A 27,941-nucleotide genomic window follows, 5' to 3' on the forward strand; every position below is an offset into this window, starting at 1 on the left:
CCTGACTCCGCCCCCGCGCAGGCGCTTGCGCCAGCGTCACCTGACCCCGCCCTCGCGCACCGTCATGCGCCGACCCGCGGGATTTGTCCGTCCCGTGTGCTGTAATGGGGTTAGGTCGGGGAGGGGCCGTTGGCCGTGGTTGTCCCATTCCAGCTGCGCCTGTCGCCCCCATCAGGCCGGCGTGCAGAAACGCCCAAAAGAACCGGATTATCTTACCGCCCGGCGACTGCTTGGGAGTCAAATCTCCTAAAAAAAAGAGGCCGCCCTTTCGCTTTCCAACGAACCTCCTCTTTCAATCCGGCAGGGACCGTCTCTTAAAAAAAAATGAGCCGATGTAAAAGCCCACCTGTTAAAGGGGCGGTGGCGCCACTCTGCCTGTCAGTGGGCCCGGGCAGGACCCGCAGGGACGCTGGGCTGGTCGCAGCCGCTCTCTGCATCCGCGTCGGCCTCGTCTTTTACGGGCTGCACCAGGACCGCTCCATGCTGGTTAAATACACGGATGTGGATTACCACGTCTTCACGGACGCTGCTCGGTTTGTCACTCAGGTAACTAGACTTACAACTTCACTTCAAAAGCACTTCTTAGCTGGTGCATTTTAATGACTGTGAAGTGGTTTTTTTCCACCCATCAGTTTGCTCCCATCTTTTCTTGAAGTTGTTGACTCCTTTGAAGGAGTTTGGCTCCTGTATTTTTCCACTATTCCATAAGAATCACTGGACAACAACTTGTATTTATATAGAGCCTTTAACGTCGTAAAACGACCCAAGGCGCTTCTTCATCCACTGGTGGGGGAGACTAGAACTAGAGGGCATGATCTTTAGAATAAGGGGCCGTCCATTTAGAACTGAGAGCTGTGGAAGCTAGGACATTAAATAAATTTAAGACAGAAATAGACAGATTCTTAAACAATAAGGCGTTGTGGGGAAGTGGAGCTGAGTCCATGATCAGATCAGCCATGATCTTGGTGAATGGCGGAGCAGTCTCGAGGGGCCTTATGGCCTACTCCTGCTCCTATGTTCTCATAGGCAGTCCCTCGAACGAAGATGAGTTGCTTCCTCGAGAGTTCACAGATGTTTCGATGAAGGACCCGATGTTCCAGTCCTGAACTCCAATTGAGCAGGTGGAAGATGCCTGTGCGTAGATTTTTTTAATGTGTGGTGACCGTTGCACATCAGCCACCACATGGCTCGACGAGGGTTGGTAAGGATTGAACTAGGATGACTGGAGACCTGCTCTGTTGCACGGACCTAGTGCGCGCACACACATCACAGTGTGGGCTGGCCCGTGCTGCCCCTGGGCCCGCGGCTCTTCTGGGCCCCATACCCTCATTCGCCGCACCTTCGCCCACGATGTTCCAGGGCCCAGCGCTCCAGCTCTATTTATAGCCCCGACCTGCGGTGGTGTTCTCACACAGGTTGGGACGGCCCACGATGTAATCAATTAAAAAACCATTGAAGGCGCTTCACAGGAGTATTATATGACAAAACAAATACATTTGACACCGAGCCAGATAAGAAGAAATTATGGCAGATGACCAAAAGCCTGGTCAAAGAGGTAGGTTTTAAGGGGTGTCTTAAAGGAGGATAGAGAGGCGGAGAGAATTCCAGAGCTTAAGGCCTAGGCAACAGAAGATACGACCACCAAAGGTTGAGCAGTTCTAATCAGGGATGCTCAAGAGGGTAGAATTTGAGGAGCGCAGACATCTAGGGGGTTGTGGGGCTGGAGGAGATTAGAGAGAGATAGGCAGGGAGACTCGGGAGGGATTTGTAAACGAGGATGAGAATTTTGAAATTGAGGCGTTGCTTAACCGGGAGCCAACGTAAGTCAGCGAGAACAGGGGTGATGGGTGAATGGGACTTGGTGTGAGTTAGGACACAGGCTGCTGAGTTTTGGATCACCTCCAGTTTACGTAGGGTAGAATGTGGGAGGCCAGCCAGGAGTGCATTGGAGCAGTCCAGTCTAGAGGTAACAAAGGCATGGATGAGGGTTTTAGCAGCAGATGAGCTGAGGCAAGGGCAGAGATGGGAAAATGTTACGGAGGTAAAAATAGGTGATTTTAGTTATGCCGCGGATATGTGGTCGGAAGCTTATTTCATGGTCAAATATGACGCCCAGTTTGCGAACAATCTAGTTCAGCCTATACAGATGCTAGGGAGAGGGATGGAGTCGGTGGCTAGGGAATGCAGTTTGTGGCGGGAATCAAAGACAATGGTTTCAGTCTTCCCAATATTTAATTGGAGAAAATTTCTGCTCATGATATCAGGGCAGTTGTGAGAGATGATATTGGCTAATGAACAAAATGTTGAATCATTGTGGGTGGAGATTAGAGATAGTAAGGGGAAAAAGTCACTAGTGGGCGTAGTTTATAGGCCCCCAAATAATAACTTCACGGTGGGGCGGACAATAATCAAGGGTATAATGGAGGCATGTGAAAAAGAAACAGCAGTAATCATGGGGGATTTTAACCTACATATCGATTGGTCAAATCAAATCGCACGGGGTAGCCTGGAGGAGGAATTCATAGAATGCATACGGGATTGTTTCTTAGAACAGTATGTTACAGAACCTGCAAGGCAGCAAGCTATCTTAGATCTGGTCCTGTGTAATGAGACAGGAATAATAAACGATCTCCTAGTAAAAGATCCTCTCGGAATGAGTGATCACCGTATGGTTGAATTTGTAATACAGATTGAGGGTGAGGAAGTAGTGTCTCAAGTGAGCGTACGATGCTTAAACAAAGGGGACTACAGTGGGATGAGGGCAGAGTTGGCTAAAGTAGACTGGGAACACAGACTAGACTGGGAACACAGACTAAACTGTGGTAAAATTGAGGAACAGTGGAGGACTTTTAAGGAGCTCTTTCATAGTGCTCAACAAAAATATATTCCAGTGAAAAAGAAGGGCGGTAAGAGAAGGGATAACCAACCGTGGATAATAAAGGAGAGTATCAAATTAAAAACCAATGCATATAAGGTGGCCAAGGTTAGTGGGAAACTAGAAGATTGGGAAAATTTTAAATAACAGCAAAGAATGACTAAGAAAGCGATAAAGAAAGGAAAGATAGATTACGAAAGTAAACTTGCGCAAAACATAAAAACAGATAGTAAAAGCTTTTACTGATATATAAAACGGAAAAGAGTGACTAAAGTAAATGTTGGTCCCTTAGAAGATGAGAAGGGGAATTTAATAATGGGAAATGTGGAAATAGCTAAGACCTTAAACAATTATTTTGCTTCGGTCTTCACAGTGGAAGACACAAAAACCATGCCAAAAATTGCTGGTCACGGGAATGTGGGAAGGGACGACCTTAAGATAATCACTATCACTAGGGAGGTAGTGCTGGACAGGCTAATGGGACTCAAGGAAATGCATCACAGGGTATTAAAAGCGATGGCAGAAGTTATAGCAGATGCATTCGTTATAATCTACCAAAATTCTCTGGACTCTGGGGAGATACCAGCGGATTGGAAAGCAGCTAATGTAACGCCTCTGTTTAAAAAAAAGGGGGCAGACAAAAGGCAGGTAACTATAGGCTGATTAGTTTAACATCTGTAGTGGGGAAAATGCTTGAAGTTATCATTAAGGAAGAAATAGCGGGACATCTAGATAGGAATAGTGCAATCAAGCAGACGCAACATGGATTCATGAAGGGGAAATCATATTTAACTAATTTACTGGAATTCTTTGAGGATATAACGAGCACCGTGGATAGAGGTCTACTGATGGATGTGGTGTATTTATGTTTTCCAAAAGGCATTCGATTAGGTGCCACACAAAAGGTTACTGCTGAAGATAAAGGTACGCGGAGTCAGAAGAAATGTATTAGTATGGATCGAGAATTGGCTGGCGAACAGAAAGCAGAGAGTCGGGCTAAATCGGTCCTTTTTGGGTTAGAAATCGGTGGTTGGTGGTGTGCCACAGGGATCGGTGCTGGGACCACAACTGTTTACAATATACATAGATGACCTGGAAGAGGGGACAGAGTGTAATGTAACAAAATTTGCAGATGACACAAAGATTAGTGGGAAAGCAGGTTGTGTAGAGGACACAGAGAGGCTGCAAAGAGATTTAGATCGGTTAAGCAAATGGGCTAAGGTTTAGCAGATGGAATACAATCTCGGAAAATGTGAGGTGATCCACCTTGGAAAAAAAAACAATAAAAGGGAATATTATTTGAATGGGGAGAAATTACAGCATGCTGCGGTGCAGAGGGACCTGGGGGTTCTTGTGCATGAATCCCAAAAAGTTAGTTTGCCGGTGCAGCAGGTAATCAGGAAGGCGAATGGAATGTTGGCCTTCGATGCGAGAGGGATGGAGTACAAAAGCAGGGAGGTCCTGCTGTAAGTGTTCAGGCTATTGGTGAGGCCGCACCTGGAGTACTGCGTGCAGTTTTGGTCACCTTACTTAAGGAAGGATATACTAGCTTTGGAGGGGGTACAGAGACGATTCACTTGGCTGATTCCGGAGATGAGGGGGTTACCTTATGATGATAGATTGAGTAGACTGGGTCTTTACTCGTTGGAGTTCAGAAGGATGAGGGGTGATCTTATAGAAACATTTAAAATAATGAAAGGGATAGACAAGATAGAGGCAGAGAGGTTGTTTCTACTGGTTGGGAGACTAGAACTAGGGGGCACAGCCTCAAAATATGGGGGAGCCAATTTAAAACCGAGTTGAGAAGGAATTTCTTCTCCCAGAGGGTTGTGAATCTGTGGAATTCTCTGCCCAAAGAAGCAGTTGAGGCTAGCTCATTAAATGTATTCAAATCACAGATAGATAGATTTTTAACCAATAAGGGAATTAAGGGTTATGGGGAGCAGGCGGGTAAGTGGAGCTGAGTCCACGGCCAGATCAGCCATGATCTTGTTGAATGGCGGAGCAGGCTCGAGGGGCTAGATGGCCTACTCCTGTTCTTATGTTCTTATGTATTACTGGATGTTGGACAAGCAGTCTGACAATTTAGAGACCATGGAGGGGTCGAGAGAAGTGGTGAGGTAGAGCTGGGTGTTGTCAGCATACACGTGGAAATGGATGCTGTGTTTTCAGATGATGTCGCCAAGGGGCAGCAAATAGATGAGAAATAGGAGGGGGCCAAGGATAGATCCTTGGGGGACACCAGATATAATGTGACTTTCTGGTTACGATTAGATAGATAAGAATGGAAGCAGGCGAGTGCAATCCCACCCAGCTGGACGATGGTGGAGAGTTGTTGGAGAAGGATGGCATGGTCAACTGTCAATGGCTGCAGACAGGTCGAGAAGGATGAGGAGGGATAGTTTACCTTTGTCACAGTCACAAAGTGTGTCATTTGTGACTTTGATGAAAGCCGTTTCGGTACTGTGGCAGGGGCAGAAACCAGATTGAAGAGATTCAAACATGGAGTTCCAGGAAAGATGGTCACGGATTTGGGAAGCGACAACACGTTCAAGGACTTTGGAGATGAAAGGGAGGCCGGAGATGGGGGCGGTAGCTTACAAGCACAATGGAACCAAGGGTTGTTTTTTTTGAGAAGGGTGATGATGGCAGATTTGAAGGAGAGGGGTACAGTATCTGAGGAGAGAGAACTGTTAACAATGTCAGCTAACATGGGAGCCAGAAAAGGAAGTTGGGTGGTCAGCAGTTTAGTGGGGATAGGGTCAAGGGAGCAGGAAGTGGGTCTCATGGACAAGATGAGCCTGGGAGATCAGAGAGAAACTAGAGAAATATGCGAGTTCAGGGTTAGGGCAGGGAGGAACCTCCGAGGAAGTTAGGCATGGTGGGCGAGGGGAAGGAACAGAAATGGCAGAGGCTGCTGATCCAAGAGCTCCATGCACTTGTTGGAGGTGAGTGTGATGGAGACAGGGGCAAGGGGTTTAAGAAGATTGTTGGCAGTAGAGAATTGTAGCTGGAGGTTATCTTTGCATTCCAGAATGATCCTTGAATATTAAGCAGGTTTGGCAGACAAGAGTAGGACCCGATAATGCTTTATGTGGTCCAGCCAGACAAGAATCTATCTATCTCAGCCTTGAAACTTGGTATCCACAGCCCTTTGGGTAGAGAATTCCAAAGCATCACAATCCTCTGACTGAAGAAATTCCTCCTCGTCTTAAATAGCCGACTCCAGTCAGGGAAAACAATCTCTCAGCATCTACCCTGTCAATCCAACTTCAGTATCTTGTATGTTTCAATGAGATCACTTCTCGTTCTTCTAAACTCCACAGAATATAGGCTCAATCTCTCCTCATAAGACAACCCTCTCATCCCAGGGATCAATCTAGTGAACCTTTGTTGCATTGGCACTAAAGCAAGAATATCGTCCTCGGATAAGAAGACCAAAACTGCACAGTACGCCAGGTGAGGTCTCATCAAAGCCCTGTACAAATGTAATAAGACTTCCTTACTCTTGTACTCCAACCCTGTTGCAATAAAGGCCAACTTGCCATTTGCCTTCCTCATTGCTTGCTGTACCAGAATGCTAACTCTTTGTGTTTCCTGTACGAAGACACCTACAACTCTCAACACCAACAGTTAATAGTTTCTCACCATTTAAAAAGTATTCTGTTTTTCTACTCTTCCTAGCAAATTTAATCACCACATATTATACTCCATCTGCCATCTTAATTGCCCACTCACTTAACCTGTCTATGGCCCCAATTTTGACCAGCACTGGGTGCCGTTTAATCAGCGGCCAGTGATTTTTCTGCTGCAGAAGCTTAGTTAAAAGATTCCCCAATGTTGGGGCGCGGCATCTACTCCCAGCGGCAGAATGTTTGGTGCCATGCATTCACTTGTTAGTGTACATGTAAAAGAAGGTTACATGCCGTTTCAGGGCATAAGGCCAACTTTCACCACAAACAAATCTTTTTTCAACTGGCACACAGACCCTAGAAGCACCGTGGGGAAAAAGCCTTACCTGCAGTTAGAGAAATCCGTGCTGGCCTGCTCCTATCCTCGGCCGAAGGAAATCTTAAACTTTTAGGAAATTTAAAAAGACAACATGAACTATATGCAAATAAAATTAAAATGATAAATGTAAACTTACCAATAATGCTGCTCCTGTGATGATAAATGTAAGCAGGCCGTAAAAGAAAAAATCTTCACCTTTTTCTAGCGGTGTTCTTGGTGGCCCAAAATCTTCCAAGGAGCCTTGTACATCTACCAGGTTGGGAAAGTCAGCAGAAAAATTGGAGTCATCTTCTTAAATCAGCAAGGGCAGCCATCTCCTGATTATCCTCGAAGTCGACTCCAGCCGCTGCTATCCCCGGTCGAAGATCCTCCACCCACGTGGACCAATGCTACCCCAGGCCAAGGTCCTCCACCCACGATGCCCTCTGCTATCCCAGGCCAAAGGTCCTCCACCCACGAGGCCCACTGCTATCCCAGGCCAAAGGTCCTCCACCCACGCGGCCCACTGCTATCCCAGGCCGAAGATCATCCAACCAAGTGGCCCACTGCTATCCCAGGCCGAAGGTCCTCCACCCACGTGGCCCACTGCTATCCCAGGCCGAAGGTTATCCAACCAAGTGGCCCACTGCTATCCCAGGCCGAAGGTCCTCCACCCACGCGGCCCGCTGCTATCCCAGGCCGAAGGTCCTACACACAAGACAGTGCAAGACACTCCAGGCTCATAAGAAAGCAGCAGTGACTTCTAAAAGTCTGGACATTACATTATATTTATTAAATAATCCCACCACAAATCTTTAATGTTTTAATAGTGTTGGAATGCTTAGGTGGACAATAATATATTTGTAGAGATAATTAAATTAGCATGTTCCTGTACTAAGGTGTTCATGGATACTGACTTGTTCTGGGTCACTGATACATGCAACGCTGGACCATGGTGGATGTATCAGTGACCCAGAACAAGTCAGTATCCATGAACACCTTGGTACTGGAACCTGCTCCTGTATCATTTAAACTAATGGGTTGCAAGGGGTGAGGCCATTTTACATGTTGAGTCCGTTCCTTTATCCTATAATATTTATTAGTGCAGCATTAAAAAATGAAGTGCAGGAGTCAGGTTAAAACTCCAAAGTAGATATGTTTATTAAACATTTATACAGCACAGTTGTAATTAGCTTAACATGACTTATCTTTAAACTTTCATCACTTTAAAAACTTTAATGAATACCATGGCAAACTTTCAAAAGAACAATCAGCCAAAGCAACCAAAAAACAAACAAGCCATTTATCCTCCTCCTTAGCGCTGTGCGCCAATCCTGCCCCAGTAGATGTCACTACCCCTGCACGTGCCCGTAGTTGCAGACTTCTGCTTCATTGCCCCCCTTAACCCCAGATTTAATCATTTTTTTTCTGATGCGGCGTTTCTTGCTGCTGGGTTACAACAGGGACAGAACCAAAATGTGTCATTGTGGAAGGCCCGGATTCCTCTTCGTAATCATCCTCAGCCTCAGGATCAACCCTTGATTTTGGTGCAGAATAGAAAGTGTTCCTCGCATCAATGACAGCCTGAGTGAGCCCCCCTATTGCCGCTACTACCTCATTCATCTGTCCCGAAAGTCTTTCCACCTGTAATGACAGTCCCCCTAACTCTACCCTCACCCCACCAAAGGCTTCCAGGAGCAATAGCGATTGTTGAATGTTCTCCCCGCTCATCCCTGCAAGATGTCCTATGTTTTCCGAATCCTGTGTTTCTGCATCAGGTCTATAGTCCACCCTCCTTTGACGTCTTGCAGGTGTGGCTTGCTGCGACACACTTGGACATGCAGCCTCAGATGTCACACCTAGAAATGTTCCGTCACTTGATTCACTCATGAAAGGGGTTGGAATTCTTGAGGGGTTCAGCATCTCCAAATCCATGGTAACCATCTCGTCACTGACGCCTTCTTGCTGCCCGTCATTCTCCTGATTTGGAATATCTGGAGTGGTGGTTTCCTGAACATTCCTTCAACGTCAGGTGCACCTTCTGTCTCCTCCTGATGCTCAACCTCTGCGAAACAAAAGATAGATGCTGGATTAGCAGCATTGAGGAAGGAGAAGCATAGGCAGCACACGCAGTACGTAACATTTAGCCAACCCAGATTGTACCATTTGCAGGGCTTACCCTCTATTGGAAAACTGGGACCAGCTTCCGCGTTGATGATTGGTCTTCTCCTGTGACATTTAATCATTGACGCTGACGCTATCCTCTGCTCTATGGCTGTTAGTTGGAGCCTACTTGGCGGACCTCCTCCAGTTTGTGACCGTTCTCGGTTGATCTGTGACACCATCTTCTGCAAAGATGAAAATGGAACTTTTTAAAGAGAGGGTCCTTCTGAACACACGCACACACACATACACGGATCACATTTACAGATGTTATTGCAATGCATAAATATACATATATTTAAAAACCCAAATAAATGTAAATATAACTTATTACTTACAGTCACTGCTTGTCCGAGATCCTGCCACTTTTTCAGCTGTGCACTGGTTCTCGGGGTGATGGACATTCCATTAAACTCGACTGCAACCTGGTCCCGAGCTTTTGCGAGTACAGAGGGTTTAAGTTTCTTTTTACCGAAGCTCCCCTTGTTTTCAAGAACTTCCCATCTACTCTCAGTTAAGTCTACCAGGGTCTCAATTTCTTCCGCGAGAAATCTCTTGGCCCTTACAGCTTCCCCTTCTCCGTCTCTGCCCCTTTCACCTTCTCTGCGCCCTTCCCTTGCAGCCATCTCGTGATCGAAGCTGTATTTCCTACCTGCGAATCCACCTCTGCCACCAATGGATTCTCAATGGTGATCCACACAGTCCCCACACGTGCTGATTTTTTAATACTTTGCATGCGCAGTGTGTTTTATAAAAAAATGTTTTTGTGCAATTCGTTGGCTTTTTTTGGAGCGCATGCACTGTGCGTTTCAGGCGCAGACTCGAAGCCCCGCCCTGTGAGACTGACTCGGGTAGCGCCAGCACGAGAAGGTGCGTATGCTTGAAGAAAACTTTAGATTTTTTTTTTCAGCGCCGAGGGGCCACAAAGAAACGGGCGTCCAGGTGAGTGTGTGCCATTGTTTTTAATTTGGGAAACTTGGGCCCTATATCCCTTTGCAGACTCTTTCCTCCTCACAGCTTATTTTCTCACTTAGTTTTGTATCGTCAGCAAACGTGGATAAATTGCACTCGGTCCCTTCATCTAAGTCATTAATATAGATTGTAAATAGCTGAGGCCCAATCACTGATGCTTGCTGAACCCCACTAATTATAGCCTTCCAACTGGAAATCGACCCATCTATCCCTACACTCTGTTTTCTGTCTGTTAACCAATCCTCTGTCCATGCTAATATATTTCCCCCAGCCCCATCTTGCATAGCAGCCTTTTATGTGGCACCTTATCGAGTGCCTTTTGGAAATTCAAATATACTACATCCACTGGTTCCCCTTTATCTACTCTGCGAGTTACATCCTCAAAAAAATCTAAAAAGTTGGTTGAACACAATTTCCCTTTCGTAAAACCATGTTGACTCTGCCTCATTGTATTATGATTTTCTAAGTGCCCTGTTATCACTTCCTTGATACTGGAATCCATTATTTTCCCGAGGACTGATCTCAGGTTAACCGGCCTGTAGTTCCGTGCTTTCTCTCTCCCTCCTTTCTTGAATAGCGGGGTTAAATTTGCTGCCTTCCAATCAGCTGGGACCGTTCTAGAATCTAGGGAATTTTGGAAGATCACAATCAATGCAACCACTATCTCTGCAGTCATCTCTTTTAGAAGCCTAGGACGTAGGCCATCAAGTCCAGGGGATTTGTTGGCTTTTAGTCCCATTAGTTTCTCGAGTACTTTTTCTCTACTGATTTTAATTGCTTTAAGTTCCTCACTCTTATTAGCCCCTTGGTTCCCCATTATTTTTGGTATCGTTTTTGTGTCTTCTATTGTGAAGACAGATACAAAATATTTGTTTAAAGTCTCTGCCATTTCCTTATTCCCCATTATAATTTCACCTGTCTCAGCCTCTAAGGGATCAATGCTTTTGTTGCTACTCTTCCTTTTTACATACTTGTAGAAGCTCTTGCAGTCATTTTTTTATATTCCATGCTAGTTTACTCTCTTTTTCCCTTTTTATCAATGTTTTGGTCATCCTTTGCTGGTTTCTAAAGTTCTCCCAATCCTCAGGCTTACTACTATTGTTCGCAACATTATAAGCTCTTTTAACCTAATACTATCCGTTACTTCTTTAGTTAACCATGGATGTGGAGTTTTTATTTCTCAATGGAATGTATATTCGTTGAGAATTTTGGAATATTTCTTTAAATGTCTGCCACTGCTTAACTACAGTCATATCTTTTAATCTAATTTCCCAATCTACCTTAGCACATGTAATTGGCTTTATTTAAGTTTAACACACTCGTTTCCGATTTGAATATTTCACTCTCAAACTCCATGTTACGTGGATAGACTAGAGAAGCTAGGGTTGTTCTCCTTGGAGCAGAGAAGGCTAAGAGGAGATTTGATAGAAGTATTTAAAGTCATGAAGGATTTAAATAGGGTAAATAAAGAGAACCTGTTTTCAATGGCTGAAGGGTTGATAACGAGAGGGCACAGAATTAAGGTGATTGGCAAAAGAACCAGAGGCGACATGAGGAAAAAGTTTTTTATGCAACGAGTGGTTAGGATTTGGAATGCACTACCTGATGGGTGTGGATACAGATTAGCCTTCAAAAGTGAATTGGGTAAATACTTGAAGGAGAAAAAATTGCAGGGATATGGGGAAAAAGTGGGGGAGTGGGACTAATTGGATCGCTCTTCGAAAGAGTTGGCGCAGGCTCGATGGGCCAAATGGCCTACTGTTGTGCTGTACTATTCTATGATTCTATTCAAAAGTACTGTTTATTGCAAGAATTGAAAATTTAGAATGGGTTGAAGAGAAATTTTGTGAAAACAGTCTGTAGAGATGATGAGAGAAAAAAAAGTTAAATAGGATAATTAGTGTGTGATGGTTATCATGGGGAATGTTGTCTTTACATTTATCAGGATTGTAGTACACTGCAGACATTCCCATATTAATATTATGATGGTTCAATTAACTGTTACCCTCATTGGCTGTTCTTAATCCCAAGAGGTAGAGATATTTTTGGATTTTGGATGTGTTTAAAAAGCTGGGCGCAACTTACTTGGCCAGAAAAGTTTTGAATATGCTCTGCGTTGTGACTGAAAGTGGTGTTGTAACAGCTTTATAGAAATGTGATACTTCTGGCTGTCTAAATACCAGCATCTCAGCCAAGCTTGTGGTGGAGAAATAGCTACCAGTAAATTATCGATATTCTCCTTCTAAACTTGGGATTTGGGAAAGCAGATTCATGTTGCATATACAAAACCTGGTGAAGTATTGGCGGTTACGAATCTATTGCTGCCACTGGACCAAGACCTAGCTCTGTCAAGCCCGTGTGGTGGCTGATGTGCAACGGCCACCACACGTTTTTTAAAAAAAAATTCAAGTACAGGCATCTTCCACCCTTCACGATGTAGTTCGGGATCTGGAATATTAGGTCTTTCATTGGCGTGGAAGCAAGTCATCCTTGCTTTGAGGGACTGCCTATGATGATGATGATGGTTGTGGCTGACACAGGAGCAAATTAAGATAAATTAAGAGTTTTATGCAAGAAAGATGCTGCATAATGTGTATTTTTTAAATAACTTATTTATACCAATATGCTAAGTACACATGGCGACATCACTGATTATTGAGTGAATAATTTATTTTCCTATTGTTTGCTTTCAGGGGGCTTCTCCATACAAAAGGGCAACCTATCGTTACACCCCATTGCTGGCATGGATGCTGACGCCCAACGTCTACCTCACGGAATTATATGGGAAATTCCTCTTCATTATATGTGATGTCATTGCTGCCTATCTCATGCACAGGATCCTGTGCCTCCGAGGACTGGACAGCCACAGAGCGTGCTGCTACTGCAGCCTATGGCTTTTCAACCCCTTGCCAATGACCGTCTCGAGCAGAGGGAACGCAGAAGCCATTCTGGTGGTGTTGGTGCTGGCTACTTTGCACTACCTAGAGAGCAGGCAAATTGTGTTGGCTGCGCTGTTTTACGGGCTTTCCGTACATATGAAAATGTACCCAGTGACCTATGCACTCCCCATCGTCTTATCACTCCAGACTGACCAGCAAACAACGGCGGATGATAGCCCGACTATAAGGAGTAAAAGTTACCTTAAAAAAGACACGGGTCTTCACAGCCATGTGAGAGCATCCCTGAAGCTGGTTGTCAGACTGCTAAATAGGGAGGTGCTGCTATTCATTGGTGTTGCTGGACTAGTGTTTCTTGCCCTCGGATTACTCTTCTGTTGCAGGTAAAGTAATTGAAAGTCATTGTCATCTGATAGCTTGGTGAGTAAATGCACTGAGATATACTGACCAGGAAAGTCCCAAGTTTGACTGCCTGTTTGCTGAGTTGCTTAATCTGTCGAGAGGTAGCAAGGGTTACTGGGGAAGAGAAAATCAGGTGGGTTTCCCATTCTTGATCTCCAGTGACCGCAGCAAAGTGCACAGCTGTGACTGTTGGGTGAGGGCAGGATTGGGCTGGGCTGTGATGTGATGCGCAGTCTCAAATAGCCTGCCAAGACTCACTGAACACGTGTATGAAAAACAGCCATCTGAGGAATCTGTTGTGTAAAGGACTCTGCACCAGTGCCATTATCTTTGGATTACAGCGAAGATAGGTGGAGGTAATGTAGTTGACGTTGTGTATATGGACTTTCAAAAATACGATTTTATAAAATGAAGAGACTTGTTAGCAAATTTGAAGGCCCTGAGATAGAGGCAGTTGGCAGCGTGGATACAAAATTGGCTGAGAGATAGACAACATTGAGTAGTGGTGAGGGGTGGTTTTTACAGACTGGAGGCAAGTATCTGGAGGACAGTGGTGTTCCCCAGGGGCCGCTATTAGGAACACTGCTCTTTTTGATATATATTAATGACCTGGACTTGGGTATACAGGACATGATTTCAAAGTTTGCAAACGACACAACACTCGGAAATGTAGTAAACAGTCAGAAGGATAGTCGTCGACTTCAGAAGGACATAGACTGGTGAAATGGGCAGACAAATGGCAGATTACATTTGCCACAGAAGTGTGAAACGATGCATTTTTAAAGGAAGAATGAGGAGAGGCAATATAAACTAAATGTTACAATTTTTAATGGGTGCAGGAACAGAGATCTGTTCACATACACAAATCTTTGAAGGTGGCAAGGCTATTAAGAAAGCAAACGGTATCCTTGGCCTTATAAATAGAGGCATAGAGTACAAAAGCAAGAAAGTTATGCTAAGCCTTTATAAATCACTGGCTGGGTCTCAGTTGAAGTATTGTAGCCAATTCTGGGCACCACAGTTTAGGAAAGATTTCAAAGCCTTGGAGAGGGTGCAGAGGAGATTTACTAGAATGGTACAGGTCGAGCGTCCGAAATCCGAGGGACAGAAACTGTTCTGGATTTAGAGTATTTACAGATTTCGGAACATCTTTCCGAAGTCCCGAATCAGGAAATGCACGAGTGAGGTTCGGGTATTTTGGATTTCGGGATGTTTTTCTGTCGTCCTTCGGAACGTCTTTCTGTAGTCCTTTGCTGCTCTCCCTCTCTTGTGGTTTTGTTAATCAAAAGTTTCCTGTATCTGTTTGAAGCTAGTCTGATCGACTGCGTTGTTTTGCCTTGCTGGAACTGATTGGACAGTCTATTACTTTTCGGCAATAACCATCCACAGTAGTTTTTAGGATGTTTAGCCGATTCTGAACCACTGTGCTGTTTTCCTTTGAGCAGAGAAGGCAAAGGAGAGATTTAAGAGATGTTCAAAATGATGAGGGGTTTTGATTGCATAAATAAGGCAAAACTATTTCCACAGGCAGGAGGATCAGTAACCAGAGGACACAGATGTAAGGTAATTGGCAAAAGAACCAGAGAGGAGAATTATTTTTGCGCAGCGATTTGCAGTGATCTGGAAAGAGTGGTGGAAGCAGATTCAGTAGTAATTTTCAAAAAAGAATTGGATATATACTTGAAAAGCAGGGCTACGGTGGGAAAAAGCAGGGGTGTGGAACTAATTGGATAGCTCTTTCAAAGAGCTGGCACAGGCACAATGTGCTGAATGGCCACCTGTACTGTAAGATTCTATGAAACTGCTGGCTTTATGTCACTTGCACAGGGTCAGCTATCATGGATCTGGTTGCAAGCCTGTCAGGGCCTTCACTGCAAGTTGTGAATGAGCAAATTGCACATTCACAGTTATTCCATTGTTGCTGCATGTGTCTCCTAGTATAAAATGGGCAGAGTCGGGAGCAAAGGAACCAGGTTAAACGATGGAATGGGAATTGGTTTGGTGGTATAAATAAGGCACACGTGTCTGAAAGGTAACAGTGGAAGGGTTAAAAATGATCTAGGAAGTGATTGTGGGGGGAATTGGGGGAGCAGAATGTGTGGAACAATAACCAAAGAATGATTAATACTGCAACAAGCTGTGGTCCCCTTGGCTAGTATCAATGCTCTGTCAAAGAGAAGTACCAGTTTATTCCCTACTTTGTTTTCTCTTTTTACATTAAAAATAAAACCTGGAAAACCCGCCTTTCAATTTGCCAATAAGAACTGATTTTAAATATCCTTACACATTGCTTTAGGCTGTACCTATGCAATATATGAGAATATGGTAGCAAAATATAGGAGAGCCTTAACTTTGAGTACATGTGGGTTTCTTCTCTCACCCTCATCGCACTGCGGATCTTCTCCAGCTAGGAGTGCAGGCTGGACATTTCTCAGCCTCTGTCAGCATTGCTTCATCCAGCAGGAGGAGTGAAGAGCTGTGAAGGATGACTGAATCTCCTATATTTTTACCCCCATTCTGATGTGTTTAGCCGTTGCACAGCACTTCAACTCAATGCCAAACCTCAGAATAGAAAACTTCTCTGTGTGGAGAATCGTGGGTGTGAACTTAAACCTAGCAGAGAATGTCACAGTCCTCCCTCCTACCGCCCACTGTTCTGCATATTAAATCTGATTTTATAATTTGGGATAAGTATAATGTCTGCTTTACTTTTTAAATCCTCATTGGTACCTAATTTGCACTTGCACAGTAAAATTACCATCCATGAAAAATAGCATTCCTACAAGCTCCTTGATTATAACACGTACAGTCTCTGTTTACAGTCCTTGTGGATTTTTTTTCTAGATATGGCTGGGAATTTCTGGAGCACACGTACTTTTACCACTTAACACGAAGAGACATTCGCCACAACTTCTCCCCGTATTTCTACATGTTGTATTTGACTGCAGAGAGCGAGTGGAGCTCTGCTCTGGGACTAGCTGCTTTCCTCCCACAGATCCTGTTGCTCCTCATCACGTCTTTTGCTTATTACAAGGACCTGACGTTTTGCTGCTTCCTTCACACTGCCATTTTTGTCACTTTCAACAAAGTGTGCACGTCACAGGTGAGTCTGAAGAAATTCTCCCTTTGGGCGCTCTCCTCCTGAACAAAGTGAGAAATGACCATTTTAGAACTTCAAATAAACCAGACTGAATCATTTCATTCTGTTTGTAGAATTGTAAAGGGATCAGATAGTGTAGAAGATAACAAACTATTTCACCTTGTCCAGAACAGTAGAACCAGAGGACACAGCCTGCGCTTGTAGGGGGGTAAATTCAAAACTGATCTACGGACACATTGGCCCCTATATTGAGGGGGTGGGAGGGAGTTTTGGATGGGAAACCGGAAGTCCGGGTTTCCCCGCATGCTGTGGAATTATAACTCCACAGCGTGTGTCTTTCTCTCTTTGACTGGTTACCTGCCCAGAAGTCAGCCGGATTGACAGGCTTGGCTTCCAGTTGGGGGGGGGGGGAGGACTCCGGAGCAGAGCGCAGGAGAAGATGGGGAGCCTGCAAGTGGAGGTGGGTGGGGGGAGCACGGGGCGATCCTGGGCGAAGTCCGATCCCCGTCCCAGGGGTCTTTGTATGGGAAGAGGAGGTTGGGTGGAGGTGGGACGAAGCACTCCTGCTCCTTCTGGCCCAGAAGCAACTGTAAACTTGCCTCCCTTCAGCTGCCGGGTTTCCCAAGGTTCTGAAAACCCAGCCGACCAGGGTTAAACCTGCAAAGCAGGTTAAATTAGAGGCTGCCAGCGTCATTAAAATAATTAAATTTCCATCCCGCATTCTGGGAACGGGTTGGCTGCCAGTCCCTTGTGCCGGGTCATTAAACCCGGAAGTGAGCAGGTTGGGTTTGAGAATTATAAAATTTTAACATCTCACGTGACCCCAATCCACCCATTAAAATTCACCCATTATTTCAGTGAGCAAGAGATAAATCTATAGAACAGGCTGTCTAGGGAGACGGTGGAAACGGATAGCGTTGATTCATTCAAATGCAAATGAGATAGAATTCTTTCAGAATTCCCCTGCCACCCCCCCTCCCCCGACCCCTCTTTTTCTTTGAGACACTATCTTATAAAGAAAATTGTGGATATACATGAAATAGTTTTTTTGACATTAACCACAATAAATTTATGTTGCATGTTTCACTGAACTTTTTTAAAATACAAATATATTTCTACATCACTCAGACATTTACAGGGATCTGTAAGTAGCAGTGATATAAACATGTTTGGCTGAAAAGTGGCAGTCATTGATTGATGGTTGCACTATGGAATTCTACAGTATTGTGGAATGGAATCTGCATTTCATGCATCTGAATGTTTGTAAACTTTCACAGTTATTTGTGGCAGGAGAGGATAGAATCAGTGAAAAGTACATTGAATGTGTTAAAATAACTTGCGTCGCATTTATTTACAATTTTAGTACTTCCTGTGGTACTTGTGTCTGCTACCAGTGGTTCTTCCAAATTTGACACTTTCCTGGAGAAGAGGCATTGTGCTGCTATCTTTGTGGTTCACTGGTCAGGTTAGTACTATTGCTATACTGTAGCACTGCCTTAATGCCGCCGCATAAAAACACCACAAATGTATCTGCTGTGCCCTGTACCTAGAATATTTGGTTAGATTTTGATGTGAACTCGCAAACGATTAAAACTGCAGTATTGTGGGCTCATTGAAATGGCAGTAAGATTATTGCTGGACTGCTCTTGTGCAACTCCTCCTGGCTGGCCATAGCATTGCTATGGGAATGGGCCCACTGGCTGTTGCATCACTACAGCATTGTCTACCTCCCCCTTCTGCTGCCAAAATCCTAATCCATTGCCTTCATCTTGCCAAGGTTGTCTTCTCCAATGCCCTTAAAGCCAGCCTTCCTCCACCAACCTTTCACAGGCTTCAACTCATCCAAACACTGCTCTCCGCATCCTCACTTGTGAAAAGTCTCATACTCCCATCACCCTGTCCTCTCCAAGCTCCACTGGCTTCTCATGCACTAATTCAAAACTCTGAACCTTGCTTTCAAACCTCAACAAGGCCTCAATCCATCTTATAGCATTGCATGAAAGATGCACTCAACACTTACTCCCTCCAGGCCAGCATCACAAACCACCATGCTCCCACCCTCTGGAATTCTGTACCCTGTTCCCTGCACCTTACTACCTCCATCCCTCCTCCTTGCCGTCACAACACCTCTCTTTAACTGTGCCTTTGGTTCCCCATCTTTGCCCCTTCAATCCCAATGCTCAGGATCCACGTATCTCTTTCAAAGCTCTTTCCAATGAGACAGATTCTACATGAGGGATTATATGAATGCAAGATGGGGGGTGGGGGTGCTAATGTAAAAGTGAGTCAACTTTATGGATTTTAAGGTGGTTTAACCAGCGGGAAAAATGGTTAATCACCAAAACAGTTGGCCTCAAAAGGCTGAGCAGTTCGTGGCTATTAGCAGAGGAGTGGGAAACCTCTTTGAAACTTGTTTTTGGCCATGTCCATAAAACACTGAATTAGGTGTGTTGGACTATCAGTGAGCGATGGCACATGACGATTCTTTCACACCCTGAGTTCCCTGTCTGAAATGAGCTACTGTGGGGAAAGGCTGGTCAAAGGCCAACTGCTTCCCACAGAAGAAAATAGGAAATTGGCAGGAGATTAGTCTTTGGACTGCTGGTAGCCAGTTTCAGAATGGGGGCTGCTTTGTAGTTGGTTGTCTGCCTGATCGCTCCAATGTTGACGTTGCAGGAAGACAAAATTTGTGGGGGGGGGAGGGGGAGGGAGAGTGGAAGATAAAATAGTTTTAGAAAAAAAAAAACTTCATCAGATGCTAATAGCATATCGTTTGTATAAAATCACGATTTTAAATATTGGGAAGACCGAAGCTATTAGCTTTGGTCCCCGCCACAAACTGCGCTCTCTAACCACAGACTCCATCCCTCTCCCTAGCATCAGTCTGAGGGTGAACAAGACTGTTTCAACCTAGGTGTCATATTTGCCCTGAAATGAGTTTCCGGCCACATATCCGTGGTATAACTAAAACTACCTTTTTCCACGTCCGTAATATTGTCAGCCTCCGCCTCAGCTCTTCTGCTGCTGAAACCCTCATTTATGCCTTTGTTACCTCTAGACTTGACTAGTCCAACTCACTCCTGGCTGGCCTCATGCATTCTATACTATGTAAACTTGAGGTCATCCAAAATTCAACAGCCTGTGTCTTAACTCACACCAAGTCACGATCATCATCACCCCTGTGCTTTTTGACCTACATTGGCTCCCGGTTAAACAAAGCCTCGATTTCAAAATGCTCATCCTTGTTTACAAATCACTCCATGGCCTCGCCCCTCCCTATCTCATCTTTTACAGCCTCAGAACCCCACAAGATGTCTATGCTCTTCAAATTCTGCCCTCTTGAACATCCCTCATTATAACTGCTCAGCCATCGGTGGTCATGCCTTCAGCTGTTTGGGCCCTAAGCTCTGGAACTCCCTCCCTAAACCTCTCCGCCTCTCTACCTCTCTACCTCCACCTTTATGACACTCCTTAAAACCTACCTCTTTCACCAAGCTTTTGGTCATCTGCCTTAATTTCTTCTTTTATGGCTCGGTGTCAAATTTATCTGTTTTGTCTTGTAACACTGCTGTGAAGCGCCTTGGGACATTTTACTACGTTAAAGGCGCTATATAAATAAAAGTTGTTGTTGCTGTTTGGGTCTGGAGCCCGGTTTCTCTGATTGGTTTTGTTTTGATTTTGTCAATCTAGGGATTATGGCTCGTCCCTGCATATTACCTGGAGTTTGAAGGACAGAATACATTTCTACTTATCTGGATGGCTGGGTTGGCATTTCTTTCCATCAACTGTTTCATTCTGTTGGTATTGATTTCAAATTACAAGAAAAGAGAATTGCAGACAAAAACAAAGCTCGAATAACAGCAGAAACACTTCGCTGCTCAGTGTGTTGCCTTTTACTTCATGGATAATACACAAAATGGATTCTGATCCTATGCATGATTAATTACTATTATGCTCATAATAAAGGATGAAACTGAGTACTGTATGCAGTGAGTAAGTGTGACCTTAGCTCCTTTAATTAAACTCCAGAATGCTGGTACAGCGTGGGGGGCCTGCTAATATACAGTGCTCTCAAGGAATGCTGGGATCCCTTGGGACTCCAACAGGTAAGCCCTCTGGTGGTGGTGTGATACAGGTTGCCAAGGGTTACATACATAACATCACTCCCTCGTAAAGTCAATAGTGCACTTATTTACACGGTGAGATGATCTGGGGTTTTTCACTCCCTTGTCGATCGCCTCGGTACAAATGCAGGTGTGGGTGAGTTGGTTGGTTCTTCACTGGGCTGCTGGGGATGGTGAATTCAGCCTTAGTGGTCAACCGTGATGTCGGTTGCCACTTGTATGTGTATTGGAGGGTCGAAGTTGGTGGTGTCCTCTTCGGGTTGCTCATAGCTGTTGGTGAACTGCAATTTGGTTTGGTCCAAATGTTTTCTGCACGTTAGTCCATTGGCCAATTTGACCTGAAACACCCTACTCCCCTCTGGCTATGACCATGCCAGCAAGCCATTTGGGACCATGTCCATAATTGAGTACAAACACAGGATCATTGACCTCAATATTGCGTGACAAGTTTGCGCGATCATGGTACATGCTTTGTTGATGCCGCCTGCCCTCGACATGATCATGGAGATCAAGGTGGACAAAAGAGAGCGCCTTGTTTTGAGCTCAGCTGGGGGAACCCCGGTGAGCGAGTGGGGTCTGGTGCGGTAGCAGAGCAGGATTTGGGACAGTCGGGTCTGCAGGGAGCCTTCCGCCACGCGTTTCAAGCTTTGCTTGATGGTTTGAACTGCCCGTGCTGCCTGGCCGTTGGATGTGGACTTGAACGGGGCAGATGTGACGAGCTTGATCCCATTGCGGGTCATGAATTCCTTGAATTCAGCATTGGTGAAACATGGCCCATTGTTGCTGCCAAGGACATCAGGCAGACCGTGTGTGGCAAACATGGCTCGTAGGCTTTCGATGGTGGTGGTGGACGTGCTTACAGACATTATTACACATTCAATCCATTTTGAATAGCATCCACAACAACCAAGAACATTTTGCCTAGAAATTGGCCCGCAAAGTCAACATGGATCCTAGACCATGGCTTGGAGGACCATGACCATAAACTTAGCGGTGCCTCTCTGGGTGCATTGCTCAGTTAAGAGCAAGTGTTGCACTGGCACACTCATGACTCTAAATCTGAGTCAATACCAGGCCACCACACATGGGATCTGGCTATAGCTTTCATCATTACTATGCTTGGGTGGGTGCTGTGAATGTCACGTATGAACGTTTCTCTGTCTTTCTTGGGCAAGACCATGCGATTACCTCACAAAAGACGGTCTGCCTGTAAAGACATTTCATCTTTGCGCTTGTGGAACGGCTTAATCTCTTCCTGCATTTCCGCTGGGTCACTGGACCAGCTCCCATGGAGGACACAGTTTTTTTTTTACCATGGACAGTAAAGGATCCTGGCTCGTCCAGGTCCTGTTCTGACGGGCCGTTACGGATGACTTTTTGTTTTCGAATGCATTCATCATCAAGAGCAAGTCTGCAGGCTGTGCCATTTCCACCCTGGTGGTGGGTAATGGTAGCCGACTGAGCATTAGCGCAGTTCTCTGGGCCCGGTTTGTGGCAGGTTACATAGTTGTATGCCGACAGCGTGAGCGCCCATCTTTGGATGCGGGCAGAGGCATTGGTATTAATCCCTTTGCTTCCTGAGAATAGCTATGAGCGGCTTATAGTCAGTTTCTAGTGCAAACTTGAGACCAAACAAATAATGGTGCATTTTTTTTCCACCCCGTAAACACATGCCAGAGCTTATTCAATCATGCTGTAGGGTCTTTCGGCCTTGGACAGACTCCTGGACGCATAGGTGACAGGTTGCAAAATCCCCTGTTAGCCTGTTGTAACACACACCCGACCCCGTATGACAGCGCATCACAAGCTAGCACTAATTGTTTACATAGGTTCAAACAAACTGCTTGTTCTGTATAACCCAACAGCTTTCTGGCTTTCTCAAAGGTAGCCTCTTGTAAATTCCCCCATACCCAGTAGTCTCCCTTGCGCAGTAGCACATGTATGGGTTCGAGCAAGGTGCTTAACCCGGGTAGGAAATTACCGAAATAGTTGAGTCCCAGAAACGACCGCAGCTCTGTCACGTTCTGTGGTCTCGGCGCGTTCTTGATGGCCTCCATCTTGGCGTCGGTGGGTCTGATGCCATCTGCTGCGATTCTTCTTCCTAAGAACTCGACCTCTGGCACACTTCGAGCGTTTCAACCTGAGTCCCACACGATCTAGCCCACTTAGAACCTCTTCCAGATTCTGCAAATGTTCGATGGTGTCCCGACCTGTGACCAGTATGTCATGCTGGAAACCACGGTGCGTGGAACCTACTTTAGCAGGCTCTCCATGTTCCGTTGGAAAATTACCGCGGCCGAACGAATCCCAAACCGGCATCTATTATAGATGAACAGACCTTTGTGCGTGTTGATGCAGGTGAGGCCTTTCGAAGATTCCTCCAGCTTCTGCATCATGTAGGCCGAGGTCAGGTCCAACTTGGTGAACGTCTTTCCTCCAGCCATGGTCGCAAATAGGTCGTCTGCCTTGGGTAGCGGGTACTGGTCCTGTAGCAAAAAATGGTTAATCGTTACTTTATAGTCCCCACAAATTCTGACCGTGCCGTCATCTTTGAGTACTGGGACAATCGGACTGGGCCACTCGTTGAATTCCACCAGCACGATGATACCTTCTCGCTGCAGTCTGTCCAGCTCAATTTCCATTTTCTCTTGCATCATATACGGTACCGCCTGTGCCTTGTGGATGGATCGTATACCGGGAACCAAGTGGATCTGCACCTCTGCTCCCAAGAAATTTCCAATGCCTGGCTCGAACAACGATGGGAATCTACTCAGAACCTGAGCACGAGGCATCGTCGACGGACGAAAGCGCTTGAATGTCATCCCAGTTCAAACGGATTTTTCCCAGCCAGCTTCTGCCAAACAGCATGGGGCCATCCCCTGGCACGATCCATAGTGGGAGTTCGTGCACTACTCCATCATAGGGGAATTTTACTTCTGCGCTGCCAATTACAGGGATCAACTCTTTGGTGTAAGTTCTTAGCTTGGAGTGAATGGGGCTGAGCTTGGAACTGTGTGCCTTGTTGCATCACAGCCTGTCGAAGGCCTTTTTGCTCATTATAGACTGACTCGCACCTGTGTCCAGTTCCATGGATACTGGAATTCCATTCAGTTCAACTTTTAGCATAATCAGTGGACATTTCGTGATGAAGATGTATACCCCGTACACTTCTGCCTCTTCGGTTCGAGTCTCTAGTTCAGCCTGACCCACCATGGATCGGTATTCCTCTGCAATGTGGTGGTTTGCAGGGTTTACAGCTCGCCTGCACATTCGCTGGAGGGTGTCCCATTGTTCTGCAGTCATTGCACGCATAGTGCTTGAAGCAGCGTTGATGGGCCCGATGATCACCTCCACAACGCCAACAAGGTGTTAACTGCCTCGCATTAACGATTGATGGCGGACTATGTGTCATCTGAGGTCGGGCAGCAGTCGGTGTGTACGTTCTGCCATGTATATTCCTGCTTGAAAACGAGTTAATTTGTGCAAAGTACTAGCCGAAACCGCCTTATGCTGCAAAATTATCGCTGGTGAACATAAATGCCTGGGCTGTCGTTATGGCTTTGCTCAGATTTGGTGTTTCAACAGTCAATAGTTTGCGAAGGATAACCTCATGGCCAATGCCAAGCACAAAAAAGTCTCTTAGCATTTGTTCAAGGAATCCATCGAATTCGCAATGTCCTGCAAGGCGCCTTAGTTCGGCGACGTAGCTCACCACTTCCTCGCCCTCCGACCGTTGACACGTGTAGAACCGATACCTCACCATCAAAATGCTTTCCTTCGGATTTAGATGTTCCCGGACCAGCGTACACAATTCTTCATAGGATTTGGTTGTTGGTTTCACCGGAGCTAGAAGATTCTTCATGAGGCCACAGGTTGTTGCCCCACAGACGGTAAGGAGGCTCGCCTTTCGTTTGGCAGTGTTCTCATCCCCTTCCAGCTCGTTGACCACAAAGTATTGGTCGAGTCTCTCCACGAAGGCCTCCCAATCATCCCCTTTTGAGAATTTCTCCAGGATACGAACAGTTCTTTGCATTTTCGCACGGTTGTTCGTTACTCATCGCCAATTATTAAGCTCATAATAAAGGATGAAACTGATTACTGCATGCAATGAGTGTGACTTTAGCTCCTTTAATTGAACTCCAGACTGCTGGTGCAGCGTGGGAGGCCTGCTTATATACAGTGCTCCTAAGGGATGCTGGGATCCCTTGGGACTTCAACAGGTAGGCCCTCTGGTGGTGGTGTGATACAGATTGCCAAGGGTTACATACATAAAAATTACCATGATATTTCTTTTTGACTGGGCGAAGTTGGTCTCTTAACAGGTTGTCTGCAACCTAGTTTTTCATTCTGCTATTTGACACTTGCTGGTTAACTTCTTCATTGATTATCTTGCTCAGGGACGAAGGATGGGCTGAAAATTTGCAATCCTGCTCGCCTTCCCTTGTTGGAGTGGGAAACGCTGCCTGTAGGTGACCTGCATTCCAAGTCTCCACTGGATTTCTAGGGGTCAGGCAATTTACATTGTACTAGGGCGCGGCTATGCCAGTATTGGTATCCACTAAGTGGAGAATGCAGCACTGTCCAGCTGTTTGTAGAAGCCGGTAAATCTAGTAGCTCCAACAAAAAGTTGAGGGCTGATCTCAGACTCCTGTGGACCCCACTGCCGCCATTCAATTGTATTGAAATGCCGGTATTTGTGTTCGAGGCATGAGATGCAACAGGAATTCAGGCAGCTGACTCCATCTTGCCTCTTTTTGATAGGTCTAGCTGACAGGGAAAGGTGGGTGCAATTAACCTCCTACCCAACTGAAATCCTTGCTTGGGGCCAGAGCTCCCATAGGGATTGTGCTGCAACTTCACACCAGTTCCCAAGGAAATTGGGATCAGCTGATTTTCTATTATCATGTATTGTCTCAGACATCTTTCATTTGGATAATGTTTAAGCAAGTGAGATCAAGATAACTGGACTCTGATATTTTTGCTTGAACTATCACCTGGTAGCGTGAGTGTTTTTATGTTGTAATAGTGAAGTAAACTTGAAGTATCCCACAGCTTTGAGTGGCATTTTTTTGAATGAAAGAAAAAGTGAAAATCCAAATAATTTTTGTTTGAACAAGGTTTTTTCTGAGATACAAGCCTTTTTGTCAGTAAAGTCATAGTAATTAGAAAACATTTCCTTATAGCAAGATCCATCTCAAAGCATAACTTAAAAAAAACTTACACCATATCCTGCAACTGATCATAAGTTGCACATATTTTATACATAGAAACAGAAATCAAAGATGGGAAGTAGAGCTGAGATCAAACCGTGAGGCAAGTGTTGAATTTGAGCTTTTTCTTGAGCTCTAGGGATGCCCTTAATGCATGACACATGCTATATGCAAGACTATACTACAGACACGTTTGTTAATACAACTGCAGCTCAATATAAAATACGTGTCTGATTATCTCCCTTGTTACATGCACATTTTTTTACACCATAATGTTCATTTTTCATTTTAGTTGAAACATATGCTCCCTTTCTCCCCACCTAACCAAATACAAAATAATTATGGCTGAGGAAGGCTATTTGGTCCTATTTAATTCTCTCCTCCTCCTCCTCTCCCTCTCCCCCCTCCCACCCACCCACCCATATAGATCCTAACCCCTACATTATAGCATCCCATGGTTTCATTGATTCCGGGGCTTTAACCTCTGCTGTGATAGCTGAATTCACCGGTCTGTGAAGTCCCGGAATGTTCTTTTCACCATGCTTTGTGAAATTTGCCAGATGCCACTGACTTCATCAAAATCAATCTGTGTTATATACATTGTTTGTACATTTTCATGTAATAAAATGCTATTTGTACACCTGGGTGTTTTATACTGTAATTTGATTGCACAATTTATTGAAATTGTAGTCTTAACCTCACAACTTATTAAGCATTATATATGCAAGGCTAGTAGTTGGACATTCTGGACTAGTGATGCTCTCCCCTACCAGTGAGGGGTGCCTTTGGCCAGCTATTCAGAGATGATTAGAAAATAATCCTTCATATTGTCTGAGTAGAGAAAGAGGAATTGGGCAGGGTTCCTGTTCCTCACGTCGATACAGTACTCCCTGCTGAAATATCTGCTGTGTAGATGGCAGACAAGGATTGGGCTTGTTACCCAGATGATTATATACTCACTGTACTCATCTAGGAAGAATAGTCATTTTAGCAAAGTAACAGGGCTGCTGCGAATCTATTGAACTTTACCATAGCATAAGTCATAAACTTAGGAAAGATACCACTTTCATATAGTAGCATTCAATCTTTGGAACTGGCATTCTTAGACAATTCATTCAGTACAAGAAGAAATGGTACAATTTATATTAATGTAGCTTTAAACATACAAAAACATCTGTTGGTGCCATACAATGGACGACATGGAAATGGTGAGGGGGCTTTTAAAAGTTATGGGAGGAATATTCAGATGAGAGCACTAAAAAGAATACCACAACATGGACGGCCAGAGGAGGGAACATAGGACTGGAGGAGGTTGCAGAGGTAGGATAGGAAAATGTCATGGAGGGATCAGTGAGGACAGTACATTTGATGGGTTGGGAACAGTGTCAGTATAGATCAGCGAGGTGTTGTGGGTCAACCAGGACTTTGTACAAGAAAAGATGCAGGTGACGAGTTTTGGATGAGTCGAGAGTTTGTGGAAGGTGGTAGCTGGCAAGGAGGAGAAATAGAGGTTTTAGTGGCAGCAAGTCGGGGTGAATACAGGAACTATTGTAAAGGTGGATGTAATTGGTTCTGGCAATGGATAGGATATGTGTTTGATGCTCAGCTCTGGGTTAAGGATGACTCGCATTGTGCAGAGTGGTCAGGAAGAGATATGAGGATCAGTTGCTGGAGGAAATTCCAGATTTTCCACAAGTTAATGTCACGCAGGTAGTCGAGGGAAGTAACAAGAGATGGAATAGGATGTTGTTACAATACATATGGAAGCTGACTTGATGTCACTAAGGGTCAGTGTGTAGATGACAGAGAATGGAGCCAAGAATGGATATTTGGGGATTTCTGGAGGTGACCAACAGGGGCAGGAGCAGAAAAAGTTGCTGGAGAGGTGCTGGCTGTTGGAATGGATAGGAATGAAACTAAGTAAGGAGACTTCCATTAAACTAGATCAGAGGAGAGGCTGTGGAGGAGTATGGTGTGGCCAACTGTTGAATATCACAGAAAGGTTGAGGAGAACACGGAAGTGGTGCTCCAATCTCCATTAGTTTCAAGAGCCCAGGTTGAGGTAGGCATTATGTAGGATAAGGGTCTTTGAATACCTCTTGGCCTAAAACCAGTCCAATGATTTTCCCCAGTGAGATTATGGGCCCTATCCTTGGGAATGCAGAGATAAACAAAAGATGAATACCACTGCTGGTAACGGGTCAGTAA

The 27,941-nt window shown here is 45.1% G+C and overlaps 1 protein-coding gene across 1 annotated transcript; it reads left to right on the plus strand.

The window, feature by feature from the left end:
* Positions 1–71: 71 nt before the first annotated feature.
* pigm (phosphatidylinositol glycan anchor biosynthesis, class M) lies at positions 72–26,373 on the plus strand. Its single transcript, XM_070880512.1, has 5 exons — positions 72–546; positions 12,694–13,280; positions 16,144–16,402; positions 17,763–17,864; positions 20,090–26,373. The coding sequence occupies exons 1-5, from the start codon at positions 325–327 to the stop codon at positions 20,255–20,257; spliced, it is 1,338 nt and encodes a 445-aa protein (XP_070736613.1). The 5' UTR covers positions 72–324; the 3' UTR covers positions 20,258–26,373.
* Positions 26,374–27,941: the final 1,568 nt, after the last annotated feature.

The sequence above is a fragment of the Pristiophorus japonicus genome, chromosome 5 (assembly GCF_044704955.1).
Source record: "Pristiophorus japonicus isolate sPriJap1 chromosome 5, sPriJap1.hap1, whole genome shotgun sequence".
Classification (NCBI taxonomy): domain Eukaryota; kingdom Metazoa; phylum Chordata; class Chondrichthyes; family Pristiophoridae; genus Pristiophorus; species Pristiophorus japonicus.